Here is a 14,801-nt window from a genome sequence, read left to right as displayed (position 1 = left end):
CTAACACAACATTGTAAATCAACTCTACTCCAATAATTTTTTTTAAATAAAATAAAATTTCATATAAAAGTTTAAATACTGCAATCCATGGAGCTTCATATACACTTGATCTATTGGAAGATAGTACACACTTGACCTGAACCAGAAACACTTAAGCAATGATTATATATATATATATATATATATATATATATTCCAGAAAAGGAGAAAATGTTGCTATTAATGGTAACTTGGGAATTGGCAGAGAGATTTTAGTAATTTAAAATCAGTCTTTTAAAATATTGCTAATATATTCTAAAAGTAGCACAATTAAGTCAGATAGACTATGAAGTTATAAAGGGGGTTATATATAGATATGCTGTCTCTGTAAATAACATACATACACCCATACTTACTTGAGTGTCTCAATTTGTCTGCAAAATATGTCTACTCTTGTCCAAAACTCATCAAATAAAATGGTATAACAGTTGAAATAAAAGACATTTATGTATTTACCAAGTAGGTCTTTATCTTCAATAATTGCCATCTCAACATCTATTCTAGTAACTATTGTGTATGTGAAAGGAACTTGAAGAACACTAATCTCACCAAAAGACTCCTTCTCCTTAAGTTGACCCATATACACAAGTTTCGTATTTTTTTCTGTAAGAGATATAGTAACTGATGTTTAATGAAACCACTTTTATATAATGGATAAATAATTTTGGTATATGGTATTTAAAATAATTAGCAGTTTCATGCAAATCAGAGAACATTTATTTATATATGTATTTAAATTATATTAGAAAAATAATAGATTGGTGAGAACTTCAGCATATCTAAGACAGTTGAAGACACTGTAGTTTAGTGATCTAGAAATTAAATGTGTTAATACACCAAGATGTTTATGAAATCTTGAACTCATTCCATTTTTTAAGGTCCTAGGATACTGTTTTGTAAGCATAATTTAGTATGCTTTGTGAACCATTTGTTACCTCAATTCCAGCTGCAAGGCACAGTTGTTGAACCAGCAGAGAATAATGAAAATAAGCAGAGAGTGCCAGGAATGGAACTGATGAGATGATTAACTGCAAAAGATGAGATTCTACCCTAACTTTTTCGTATAAATAAAAAAAAGAAAAATGGAAAGTGAGTTTGACTCAGGTAACTAGCAGTTTAAGTCCAAATAAGGAATTTTGTGGAAAAGATCTGACAGTAGTTTCAATATGCATAGTTCTGGAGAAAAAAATTGAAACTCCAAATTATCTTTTCAGGGAGAGCCCAACAGTATTAAAACAAGGATGAGCTGCTGAGCAGTAAGATAAAAAAAAAAAAAATAGAATGTAGCCCTCAGGGTAGGACAGTGACAGAACTCAGAAGAGGTAAAAGCCTTTATTAAGTACCCTGGGGTCAAAAGCCAATAGCTAACTAGTTGATATGCCACTTATATAAATGGAAAATCTTCACACTGCATATGACTAGTACAGCAAAATTCAATGAAGTTTGCATATTAAATTGAATTACGTTGAAGACTGCCTAACCAGCCAAAATGGATTAGTTCTAACTTTTCTGTCACTATTGTTTTGCCTATTTTAGAACTTCATAAAACTGGAAAAATACAGAATGCACTGTTCTGAGTTTGACCTTTTTGCCCAACCTAATGCTTTGAGATTCATCCGTATTCTTGTATGTATCATAAATTCTTTTTATTGAGGCATGACATTCCAATGAATGAATATACCATAATTTTTCTATCCATTCAACTGTCAATGGATATTTGGATTACCTACAGTTTCTGACTTATGAAGATTCATGTAAGTCTTTTTGTAAGGATATATTTTATTTCTCTTGAGTAAATATCTAGAGTGCAATTTCAGGGTCATATATTAAGTGCATTTTAACCAATCTGATATGCTTATAGAAGTACTTTGTTGTAGTTTTAATTTGCATTTCTCTGATAAATAATGATGTCAAGCATCTTTTAATGTGCTTCTAGGTTGTTCCTAAGTCTTACAATTCAATATATATTACAACTTATTTTACATTCCTGCATCTTACAACTCAGTAAAAAGAAGAAAATAAATGCAACAAAAATTAGTCAAAAATTGAACAGCTACTTCACAAAAGAAGACAATTAATAAATGACCAAGAAACACAAGAAAACATGTTCAATATCTCCTATTCATTAAGATAGGCTAATTGATTAAAAAGAATACATAAGTTTAAAACTTACCACTTTTCTTGATTGTGGTTTTGAAAGTCCTACAATACTTCTGCAAATCTTACAATATCCAGAATTAATATAAGCCACAAAAGAGATTATATTTCCACTATCACTGAAAACAAAAGAGACAATTCATTATTTCACACATTTTTATAAGAAATTATTTTAGATATTTTGACAATAAAAGTTGACATTTAATTCAACAACTATTGAGTAAATTTCTTAATGAATGACAGTTTATAGGCAGTCCTCTGTATATGATAAAAATTTACATCTGAAAAAAAAATTTACATCTGATATTTATATCAGCAACTAATACAGAAGTAAATATTGACAAGAATTTGGCAGTAAACTGTATGGTGGAGGAGAGGAAGATGAGTGTGGGGCAAGCCCCAAGTCGTAACATTTGCTGATTTTCATGGTGTAGATATTTTTACCGTGGCTAGTTTGAAACTGCCAATGGTTTAACAACTGGCTCAAAAAAATCTCTGAATATTTAACATTTGGATCTTCAGAGCTCAAAGTGTATAATAAATAAATAAGTAAAAGGTTATTTGTCACCAGTCATTTATTTTGCTTAAATAAAAATTTATGGTAACTCTTCTACTGTCTTATATTTTGTTTCTTACAGCCAAACAATTATATTATAAAGTTATCTTCAAATATCAAAGTATAATATAGCTGTAGAATTATGTGTAAATTGTATAGACATGGGAATTTTTTCATAGATCCTACTCTTAAAAGTAAAGAGTAGTGTTTTGCCAAGATGTTATCTGATTGTAGAGACTGTTTTACTTCTTTTAGTCAATCAGCAGGACATAAAGGAAGGTATAGAGTCTCCTGGCAATTGTTACAGGTAAGAGAAGCATGCACTTAGTACAGAAACCCATTATTTTTAACTGTTAGAGCTGCACTACTGTAAATCTTTTCTTGAAAGTCAAGCCTTCCATAGATCATAGAGAAGCATACATAATATCAAAGTGAATAAAGATCATGGGAATTTGTATTAAAGGCGTGTTAACAATGGAAAAGCTGAATCACTGCAGCAAAATGTATGAGGCAGTCTCACTCCTTATAGGGGACATTTACTGCCTCAGTAATTGTCTATGGTCTCTGTACTAATCATAGAAAATGTTTATCTTAATGAAGACAACACAGCAAAACCATTTTCATCTAGGTAAGCAGGCTGAATTTAATGACATTAAAAAAATGTCTCATCACACTTAAGAAATTTTAAATATTACTTTTTGACTAGAAAAACAATCATACCAATGCCTGTAAAAACTTAACACCTTTCTCTTTTGTTTCTTAATTTTATTTATTTAACCTCTAAACCTGTTTCCCATTACAAAGAACTTATGCCAGTGATGTCAAGATAAATGTTGTCATCTCCATACCCTTTCCTCTTGGGTTACATAGAAAGCTACAAACAACATAGAAAGATCCAAAGGATTATAACACAATTTTAAATGAAAATATTTAGTCATGGACTATATAAATGACATTTTATTCATTATTATTTAAAGGTAATATTCAGGAAATAAAGTTGATTTATATTTAAAAACAGAGTTTCAGTTTAGGAAGGTTAAAAATTTGGGAGATGGATGATGGTGAGAGTTGCACAACAACGTGAATGTACTTAGTGTCACTGAACTGTACAATTAAATATGGTTAAAATGGTATGTTTTATATTATGTGACTTTTACCAAAATAAAAAAAAATTAAATAAGGTCTTAAAGAGCCTCATCAAAACTCAAACTCATATTCTAAAACCTGAAAGCATTAGACCTTTATGAAAAGAAAAAACTTGACTTTATCTTAAAAGTAAATTAGAAAGAGAAGAAAACCAGAAGGATTCATAGAAAGTGAATACCATGTATTGTTCTTTTCCTTCCTGTTGTTTTTCATGTGCCAGGAAATAGTCACAAGTCTAATAAAACTATTTTATTCCAATTTTCAGATCAGTTAGAAGAAGTCATGATAAGAAGGATAATTCCCAACTGGCTATTAGCATCAACACTGGGACAGTTAAGGTCTCAGTTTAAATGGAAACTAGTGATTAGAAAGATTGTTAAAGGACATCTTCTTAATTAAGATAAACTCAAGTCCATTAGCCTAACAGACCAAAACACAGTTTTGGAGAAGTGTGTCTGAGTATCAGCAAGACTGATGCAGCTTCAAGCAGAACATGCATTAGCTTAATGGATACCATTTCTCCTTGTAAAACTAGAGTACTAGGAAAAGAACAATATAAAAAAAATAGTGCTAATGAATGCTACTTTTGAACTTTAATATCAATTTGGGGAAACATTTTTGAACATGTTTTCCTTATGAATATATTTTTTGCTTTCCTAAAGTGTTAAGAAAGATCTTGGTTAAAAAGGACCTTGCATTTACTGAGTATTTCTATAAGGGTCCATACTAATGAAACTTTAACCAATATTAAACACTACTTATTTTAAAATGTATATTTATATGAAGATAAATAGTATTTATGGATAAATGGAAGCAAATCCTGATTAGAAATGCATATCAGAAAAATTGAACACTGATTAATTATATAATTTCCATTTATACTACACCTTCTGAATTCATGGCACATTAAGATAGGTCATTCTTCTAAAGTATGAGTACTATATGTAAAATACTGTCATGCATATTAAATACCTGCCACTTTGCATAAGAAATTAAAAATAAGTGAGCATTTCTCTAATCACACAAACATGAGATTTGGAAAAAAGTTGTACTAATTATTGATAGAGGAAATCCAGAGAAATATGGGTGAAAGAAATTTAAATTTTGAACACACCTCAGAAACTATTCCAAGAAAAGAATTTACTAATATAATACATTTATAGAATTTCACAGAAAATAACAGAGTATGACTTGTTACTTATTGAAAATTAGGGCAGATGAAGAAGGTCCAGACTTGGTGTTAAATTCCCTCCACCCCTCTCTCCTTCCCCTTCTTCCCCCATTATCCCCTTTCCTCCATCCCACACTCCAAGATAGGACAAATACTGGGGCTTAGAGCCTTTTACAAGTCAGGGCAGAAGGGATTATGGAGATTTGATGCCCAGCCTGATAGCCAAGAAAGCCATACCCTCAACTCTTTCACTAGATTCAAATTTTCATTCAAATCTCACCCTCTCATGACTCTGCTAGTTTATCCTACAGTTTAACCTGCTATTACCAGCTCCCTTACCCGACTCTGCTTTTTTTCTCATGGTTTTATCTTCTAACATACTATCAAATTTACTGATTTATTTCTTGTGCTTACTGTATATTACATCCTCTAGCCACTAAGATGCAAGCTCCATCAAGACAAGGATTTTTATTTTTATCTTTCTTTCACTCATGTATTTGCAAAGTAGCCATTCAATAAATATTTGATGAACAAATGCAAGGTCTCAATATTAAATTGCAACTTCCTCAAAAGGTTAACTGAGCATGAGAGGAAGCTCAGAATATGGTAGTTTATGTTTTTATGGAACCAAGTTGCACAATTAAAAATTATGGATGAAATAGTTTTAAATATATGAGGTGGTAAAAGGAAAAATAAAAAAAAAAAAAAACCTCAAAAGCCAGAAATAAAAAGAAAGTGCAGTCACAGAGGTAAGAAAGCCCTAGAGACAGTGGCAAAGTCTGTCTGAGAGATCAGATGTGAACATCCTCCTTCATAAATCCTTCAAGAACAATATTCTTGGGGGGTGAACTTGAAAAAGCCCACCTTACAAAGAGAGTTCCTGAAGATATTTTCCTCTCTTACTTGTGGTGCTAAAAGGAATGGAAAAAGAGAAGAGAAAGTGTCTCTGAAAATTCCTAACCATAGCTCATGATATTGGGGCTGGAATCTACATCACGTGTGAGGCATCAAAGATTTATTTTGTTGATTTGCAACTCTAAATGCCTGGAAAAAAATTCTTTCTGGATATATTAATGTTTATCCATGCTTCAAAGAAGTCTAACAGATATGAAGATACTATTTTAGGGAAAATGAGCCCTTAATAAAATATGCATTATCAAATATATTAGCAAACCAGCACCATTAATTATAGTCACCATACTGTTATAAACATAACTATACATATACTCACATTGCTATAGTTTTGCTTTTTTTTTGGCGGTATGCGGGCCTCTCACTGTTGTGGCCTCTCACATTGCGGAGCACAGGCTCCGGACGCGCAGGCTCAGCGGCCATTGCTCACGGGCCCAGCCGCTCCGCGGCATGTGGGATCTTCCTGGACCGGGGCACGAATCCGTGTCCCCTGCATCAGCAGGTGGACTCTCAACCACTGCGCCACCAGGGAAGCCCAACTATAGATATTTTTATGTATTTATGTACACATGATATATACACATTTATAGCAACATCAGAATTAGGAAATATAAAATAAAATTATATTTATAGAAAAGCAAGAGACAGAATTATTCAATTTGATTACCAAAATTAACCAGTGCTTACAGAAAAAACTGTAATCAATCCAAACAAAAATATTAAATTAATTAAATATTAAACTAAAAAACTAATGCTATATCCTAAAATTTTATTATTAAAATTTAGCATTACATCGTTTTTCTTTTTGGCATTATAATTAAGGTCACATTTCAAACGGCCATGAATTTAAATATTAGTTTATTTGAATCAAAATTTAAAAATTAAAACAGTCACCTCTTCAGGCAATGTACCAATAGTCCTTAACTACTCTTTATCTTCAGTAGTCAACAGATTTAATTAATCTCTCCTGTTCTTGACACACTTTTCTGCTCTTCTCATAAGAACTTCCTTTTCTTAGTGCTGAGGATACCCTCAGACTATCCTCTATGTACTGTACAGAAAGAGTCAGTTTTTTTCCTCCCTAAAAAATGTCTCTTCCATTTTCCCAAAAAATGGACAAACTGGTATTTTTCTGGTATTAAACATCAATTCCCCTCCGTTAAAAAATTGGATTAAATCTTAGACTTATTTAATTAAACTGGTGTTAGTGTTCAACTTTGAATTCTCTTTACTTTTCCATTCTCTCTCAGTAGATGATACCGATAGATAGATGGATAGATAGATAGGTAGGTAGATAAATGATAGATAGATTTTCTATAGACATATTTATGAACACAGATATTCAAAACTAAAGGTATGAATATATGGATATGGGTATATAGGTGTAGGGGTTGTGTATATACAATATTTCATAGAATTCCATATTTCTCTATTTCTTCTTTACATATACTCTGTCTTTTCATGGTATTTTGCACGATATTCAAAGATCTGCTATACAGATTAAGGTTAATATTACTACTCTTGTTACATAGGCTTTAGTGAGCCTGCTGTTTTCAGAATCACACATTCAGTTTTCTCTTTTTATTTGAATTTGGAGCACTAAGTTGTAATACTGAATTTAATTTCCATCATGCTTGATGATTACTTTAGTAAATATAAGAAATGTATTTAACTGTGTCTACCATAAAGTAAATTCTGTATACAAGTTTGCTGCTTTCATACTAAATTTTGACCCTCAGGCTTTCCAGATATTCCAACCATATCTGGGCTTATAATAAAAAATCACTAAAGGAATGAAAGAACCATGAGCAAGAGTCAGCATAAACTCAAAACTATAAATACAGACCTCCAAATACCTCAAACACTAGAATCACCAGAATGTAAAATGCTTATATATGAAATGCTAAATAATACAAAGGTAATTTCTGGAAGGACTTGTGTAAAATAGAAATTTTTCTTATAAGTTTGGGAAAATTCATTAGATCAACTGACGGAGTGTGTTTTTGGTTTTTTTTTTTAATAATTATTACAACAATTCCTTTTGGTACTTTCTAGTTTTCTAATTCATACTTCTCTTTCATTTGACATTTTATATTTTCTAGAAATGTATTCTTTCCATCTAGTTTTTCAATACGTTAGAATAGACTTGTTTACAACACATACTTCTGAAATCTTTATTGTGTCTTTATTATATTTCATGTGCTTATAAGGCTTTTTCCAAAATGATTTTTTCTAAACAGCATTTTATTTCACAAATAGCTTGTTTCTGTGTAAATATTGCTTCTTAGTTCACTGATCTCTGTCTTTATTTCATTATTTTTTTTAAATCCTTTTTTCTTGTTTTCTAATAAATGTATTTAACACTACACATTTCTTCTCTCTACTGGCCTAACTATACCTCATATGTTCTGAAATATAGTGATTTTACTATGATTTGGTTGAGAGTTATTTCTTAATTTCCTTTTGTAATCAGTGGGGTACAGCAACATGTATTTATTTCATTTCCAACATTTGGGACTGTACTTTTTCTATTCTTTTAAATCAATTTTAAGTTTTCTTTTTTTTTTTTAACATCTTTATTGGGGTATAATTACTTTACAATGGTGTGTTAGTTTCTGCTTTATAACACAGTGAATCAGTTATACATATACATATGTTCCCATATCTCTTCCCTCTTGCGTCTCCCTCCCTCTCACCCTCCCTATCCCACCCCTCCAGGCTGTCACAAAGCACCGAGCCAATATCCCTGTGCCATGCGGCTGCTTCCCACTAGCTATCTACCTTACTACGTTTGTTAGTGTGTATATGTCCATGACTCTCTCTCGCTCCGTCACAGCTCACCCTTCCCCCTCCCCATAACCTCAAGTCCGTTCTCTAGGAGGTCTGCGTCTTTATTCCTGCCTTACCCCTAGGTTCTTCATGACATTTTTTTTCTTAAATTCCATATATATGTGTTAGCATACTGTATTTGTCTTTTTCTTTCTGACTTACTTCACTGTGTATGACAGACTCTAGGTCTATCCACCTCATTACAAATAGCTCAATTTCGTTTCTTTTTATGGCTGAGTAATATTCCATTGTATATATGTGCCACATCTTCTTTATCCATTCATCCGATGATGGGCACTTAGGTTGTTTCCATCTCCGGGCTATTGTAAATAGAGCTGCAATGAACATTTTGGTACATGACTATTTTTGAATTATGGTTTTCTCAGGGTATATGCCCAGTAGTGGGATTGCTGAGTCATATGGTAGTTCTATTTGTAGTTTTTTAAGGAACCTCCATACTGTTCTCCATAGTGGCTGAACCAATTCACATTCCCACCAGCAGTGCAAGAGGGTTCCCTTTTCTCCACACCCTCTCCAGCATTTATTGTTTCTAGATTTTTTAATGATGGCCATTCTGACTGCTGTGAGATGATATCTCATTGTAGTTTTGATTTGCATTTCTCTAATGATTAATGATGTTGAGCATTCTTTCATGTGTTTGTTGGCAATCTGTATATCTTCTTTGGAGAAATGTCTATTTAGGTCTTCTGCCCATTTTTGGATTGAGTTGTTTGTTTTCTTGTTATTGAGCTGCATGAGCTGCTTGTAAATTTTGGAGATTAATCCTTTGTCGGTTGCTTCCTTTGCAAATATTTTCTCCCATTCTGAGTGTTGTCTTTTGGTCTTGTTTATGGTTTCCTTTGCTGTGCAAAAGCTTTGAAGTTTCATTAGGTCCCATTTGTTTATTTTTGTTTTTATTTCCATTACTCTAGGGGGTGGGTCAGAAAGAATATTGCTGTGATTTATGTCATAGAGTGTTCTGCCTATGTTTTCCTCTAATAGTTTGATAGTTTCTGGCCTTATATTTAGGTCTTTAATCCATTTTGAGCTTATTTTTGTGTATTGTGTTAGGGAGTGTTCTAATTTCATTCTTTTACATGTACCTGTCCAGTTTTCCCAGCACCACTTATTGAAGACGCTGTCCTTTTTCCACTGTACATTCCTGCCAACTTTATCAAAGATAAGGTGTCCATATGTGCATGGGTTTATCTCTGGGCTTTCTATCCTGTTCCATTGATCTATCTTTCTGTTTTTGTGCCACTACCATACCGTCTTGATAACTGTAGCTTTGTAGTATAGTCTGAAGTCAGGGAGCCTGATTCCTCCAGTTCCTTTTTTTGTTCTCAAGATTGCTTTGGCTATTCGGGGTCTTTTGTGTTTCCATACAAATTGCAAAATTTTTTGTTCTAGTTCTGTGAAAAATGCCAGTGGTAGTTTGATAGGGATTGCATTGAATCTATAGATTGCTTTGGGTAGTAGAGTCATTTTCACAATGTTGATTCTTCCAATCCAAGAACATGGTATATGTCTCCATCTATTTGTATCATCTTTAATTTCTTTCATCAGTGTCTTATAGTTTTCTGCATACAGGTCTTTTGTCTCCTTAGGTAGGTTTATTCCTAGATATTTTATTCTTTTTGTTGCAATGGTAAATGGGAGTGTTTTCTTGATTTCACTTTCAGATTTTTCATCATTAGTATATAGGAATGCCAGACATTTCTGTGCATTAATTTTGTATCCTGCTACTTTACCAAATTCATTGATTAGCTCTAGTAGTTTTCTGGTAGCATCTTTAGGATTCTCTATGTATAGGATCATATCATCTGCAAACAGTGACAGCTTTACTTCTTCTTTTCCGATTTGGATTCCTTTTATTTCCTTTCCTTCTCTGATTGCTGTGGCTAAAACTTCCAAAACTATGTTGAATAAGAGTGGTGAGAGTGGGCAACCTTGTCTTGTTCCTGATCTTAGTGGAAATGCTTTCAGTTTTTCACCATTGAGGATGATGTTTGCTGTGGGCTTGTCGTATATGGCCTTTATTATGTTGAGGAAAGTTCCCTCTATGCCTACTTCTGCAGGGTTTTTATCATAAATGGGTGTTGAATTTTGTCAAAAGCTTTCTCTGCATCTATTGAGATGATCATATGGTTTTTCTCCTTCAATTTGTTAATATGGTTTATCACATTGATAGATTTGCGTATATTGAAGAATCCTTGCATTCCTGGAATAAACCCCACTTGATCATGGTGTATGATCCTTTTAATGTGCTGTTGGATTCTGTTTGCTAGTATTTTGTTGAGGATTTTTGCATCTATGTTCATCAGTGATATTGGCCTGTAGTTTTCTTTCTTTGTGACATCCTTGCCTGGTTTTGGTATCAAGGTGATGGTGGCCTCGTAGAAGGAGTTTGGGACTGTTCCTCCCTCTGCTATATTTTGGAAGAGTTTGAGAAGGATAGGTGTTAGCTCTTCTCTAAATGTTTGATAGAATTCGCCTGTGAAGCCATCTGGTCCTGGGCTTTTCTTTGTTGGAAGATTTTTAATCACAGTTTCAATTTCAGTGCTTGTGATTGGTCTCTTCATATTTTCTATTTCTTCCTGATTCAGTCTTGGCAGGTTGTGCATTTCTAAGAATTTGTCCATTTCTTCCAGATTGTCCATTTTATTGGCATAGAGTTGCTTGTAGTAATCTCTCATGATCTCTTTTATTTCTGCAGGGTCAGTTGTTACCTCTCCTTTTTCATTTCTAATCCTATTGATTTGAGTCTTCTCCCTTTTTTTCTTGATGAGTCTGGCTAGTGGTTTATCTATTTTGTTTATCTTCTCAAAGAACCAGCTTTTAGTTTTATTGATCTTTGCTAGTGTTTCCTTCATTTCTTTTTCATTTATTTCTGATCTGATTTTTATGATTTCTTTCCTTCTGCTAGCTTTGGGGTTTTTTTGTTCTTCTTTCTCTAATTGCTTGATGTGCAAGGTTAGGTTGTTTATTCGAGATGTTTCCTGCTTCTTAAGGTGGGCTTTTATTGCTATAAACTTCCCCCTTAGAACTGCTTTTGCTGCATCCCACAGGTTTTGGGTCGTTGTGTCTCCATTGTCATTTGTTTCTAGGTAGTTTTTGATTTCCTCTTTGATTTCTTCAGTGATCACTTCATTATTAAGTAGTGTATTGTTTAGCCTCCATGTGTTTGTATTTTTTACAGATCTTTTCCTGTAATTGATATCTAGTCTCATGGCATTGTGGTCAGAAAAGATACTTGATACAATTTCAATTTTCTTAAATTTGCCAAGGCTTGATTTGTGACCCAAGATATGATCTATCCTGGAGAATGTTCCATGAGCACTTGAGAAAAATGTGTATTCTGTTGTTTTTGGATGGAGTGTCCTATAAATATCAATTAAGTCCATCTTGTTTAATGTATCATTTAAAGCTTGTGTTTCCTTATTTATTTTCATTTTGGATGATCTGTCCTTCGGTGAAAGTGGGGTGTTTAAGTCCCCTACTATGAATGTGTTACTGTCGATTTCCCCTTTTATGGCTGTTAGTATTTGCCTTATGTATTGAGGTGCTCCTATGTTGGGTGCATAAATATTTACAATTGTTATATCTTCTTCTTGGATCGATTCCTTGATCATTATGTAGTGTCCTTCTTTGTCTCTTTTAATAGTCCTTATTTTAAAGTCTATTTTGTCTGATATGAGAATTGCTACTGCAGCTTTCTTTTGGTTTCCATTTGCATGGAATATCTTTTTCCATCCCCTTACTTTTAGTCTGTATGTGTCTCTAGGTCTGAAGTGGGTCTCTTGTAGACAGCATATGTAAGGGTCTTGTTTTTGTATCCATTCAGCTAATCTGTGTCTTTTGGTGGGAGCATTTAGTCCATTTACATTTAAGGTAATTATCGATATGTATGTTCCTATTCCCATTTTCTAAATTGTTTTGGGTTCGTTATTATAGGTCTTTTCCTTCTCTTGTGTTTCTTGCCTAGAGAAGATCCTTTAGCATTTGTTGTAAAGCTGGTTTGGTGGTGCTGAACTCTCTCAGCTTTTGCTTGTCTGTAAAGGTTTTAATTTCTCCATCAAATCTGAATGAGATCCTTGCTGGGTAGAGTAATCTTGGCTGCAGGTTTTTCTCCTTCATCACTTTCAGTATGTCCTGCCACTCCCTTCTGGCTTGTAGGGTTTCTGCTGAGAGATCAGCTGTTAACCTTATGGGGATTCCCTTATGTGTTATTTGTTGTTTTTCCCTTGCTGCTTTTAATATGCTTTCTTTGTATTTAATTTTTGACAGTTTGATTAATATGTGTCTTGGCGTATTTCTCCTTGTATTTATCCTGTATGGGACTCTCTGTGCTTCCTGGACTTGATTAACTATTTCCTTTCCCATATTAAGGAAGTTTTCAACTATAATCTCTTCAAATATTTTCTCAGTCCCTTTGTTTTTCTCCTCTTCTTCTGGAACCCCTATAATTCGAATGTTGGTGCGTTTAATGTTGTCCCAGAGGTCTCTCAGACTGTCCTCAGTTCTTTTCATTCTTTTTTCTTTATTCTGCTCTGCAGTAGTTATTTCCACTATTTTATCTTCCAGGTCACTTATCCGTTCTTCTGCCTCAGTTATTCTGCTTTTGATCCCATCTAGAGTACTTTTAATTTCATTTATTGTGTTGTTCATCGTTGCTTGTTTCATCTTTAGTTCTTCTAGGTCCTTGTTAACTGATTCTTGCATTTTGTCCATTCTATTGTCCATTCTATCTCCAAGATTTCGGATCAACCTTACTATCATTATTCTGAATTCTTTTTCAGGTAGACTGCCTATTTCCTCTTCATTTGTTAGGTCTGGTGCATTTTTATCTTGCTCCTTTATCTGCTGTGTGTTTTTCTGTCTTCTCATTTTGCTTATCTTACTGTGTTTGGGGTCTCCTTTTTGCAGGCTGCAGGTTCGTAGTTCCTCCTGTTTTTGATGTCTGTCTCCAGTGGCTAAGGTTGGTTCAGTGGGTTGTGTAGGCTTCCTGGTGGAGGGGACTAGTGCCTGTGTTGTGGTGGATGAGGCTGGATCTTGTCTCTCTAGTGGGCAGGTTCACGTCTGGTGGTGTGTTTTGGGGTGTCTGTGGCCTTATTATGATTTTAGGCAGCCTCTCTGCTAATGGGTGGGGTTGTGTTCCTGTTTTGCTAGTTGTTTGGCACAGGTTGTCCAGCACTGTGGCTTGCTGGTCGTTGAGTGAAGCTGGGTGCTGGTGTTAAGATGGAGGTCTCTGGGAGATTTTCGCCGTTTGATATTATGTGGAGCTGGGAGGTCTCTTGTGGATCAGTGTCCTGAAGTTGGCTCTCCTACCTCAGAGGCAGAGCCCTGACTCCTGGCTGGAGCACCAAGAGCCTTTCATCCACATGGCTCAGAATAAAAGGGAGAAAAAGTAGAGGGAATTAGTAGAAGTATGAGGAAAGAAAGAAGGAAAGGAGGGAAGGAAGGAGGGAAGGAAGGAAGGAAGGAAGAAAGAAAGAAAGAAAGAAGCAAAGAAGGAAAGAAGGCAAGAAGGAACGAAAGGAGGGAGGGAGGGAGGGAGGAAGGAAGGAAGGAGGGAAAGAAGGAAAAAAAGAAAGAAAGAAGATACAGTAAAAATAAAATAAAGTATAATAAAGTTATTGAATTAAAAAATTCTTAATTAGGAAAAAAAAAAAGGGACGGATAGAACCTTAGGACAAATGTTGGAAGCAAAGCTATACAGACAAAGTCTTACACAGAAGCGTACACATACACCCTCACAAAAAGAGGTAAAGGGGGAAAAATCATAAATCTTGCTGTCAGAGACCACCTCCTCAATTTGGGATGATTCGTTGTCTAAAGGAGGGAAGGAAGGAAGGAAAGAAAGAAGGGACGAAGGTAAAGTATAATAACGTTCTTAATATTAAAATTGATTATTAAGAAAAAAAATTTAAGAAAAAACCATGGACGGATAGAACCCTAGGACAAATGGTGGAAGCAAGACTATACAGACAA

The 14,801-nt window shown here is 34.0% G+C and overlaps 1 protein-coding gene across 1 annotated transcript in view; it reads right to left on the bottom strand.

Annotated features, from left to right (window-relative positions):
* Positions 1-265: 265 nt before the first annotated feature.
* Positions 266-14,801, bottom strand: part of CNBD1 (cyclic nucleotide binding domain containing 1) — a 388,156-nt gene continuing 373,620 nt past the window's right edge. The window contains 3 exon segments of the mRNA XM_030839273.1: positions 266-294; positions 496-642; positions 2,209-2,315. Coding sequence (XP_030695133.1) covers positions 266-294; positions 496-642; positions 2,209-2,315 — 283 coding nt within the window.

The sequence above is a fragment of the Globicephala melas genome, chromosome 17, assembly GCF_963455315.2.
Source record: "Globicephala melas chromosome 17, mGloMel1.2, whole genome shotgun sequence".
NCBI classification, from domain to species: Eukaryota; Metazoa; Chordata; class Mammalia; order Artiodactyla; family Delphinidae; genus Globicephala; species Globicephala melas.
Note: the sequence above shows the minus strand (reverse complement) of the source record. Positions and strands in the feature narration are given on the sequence as shown.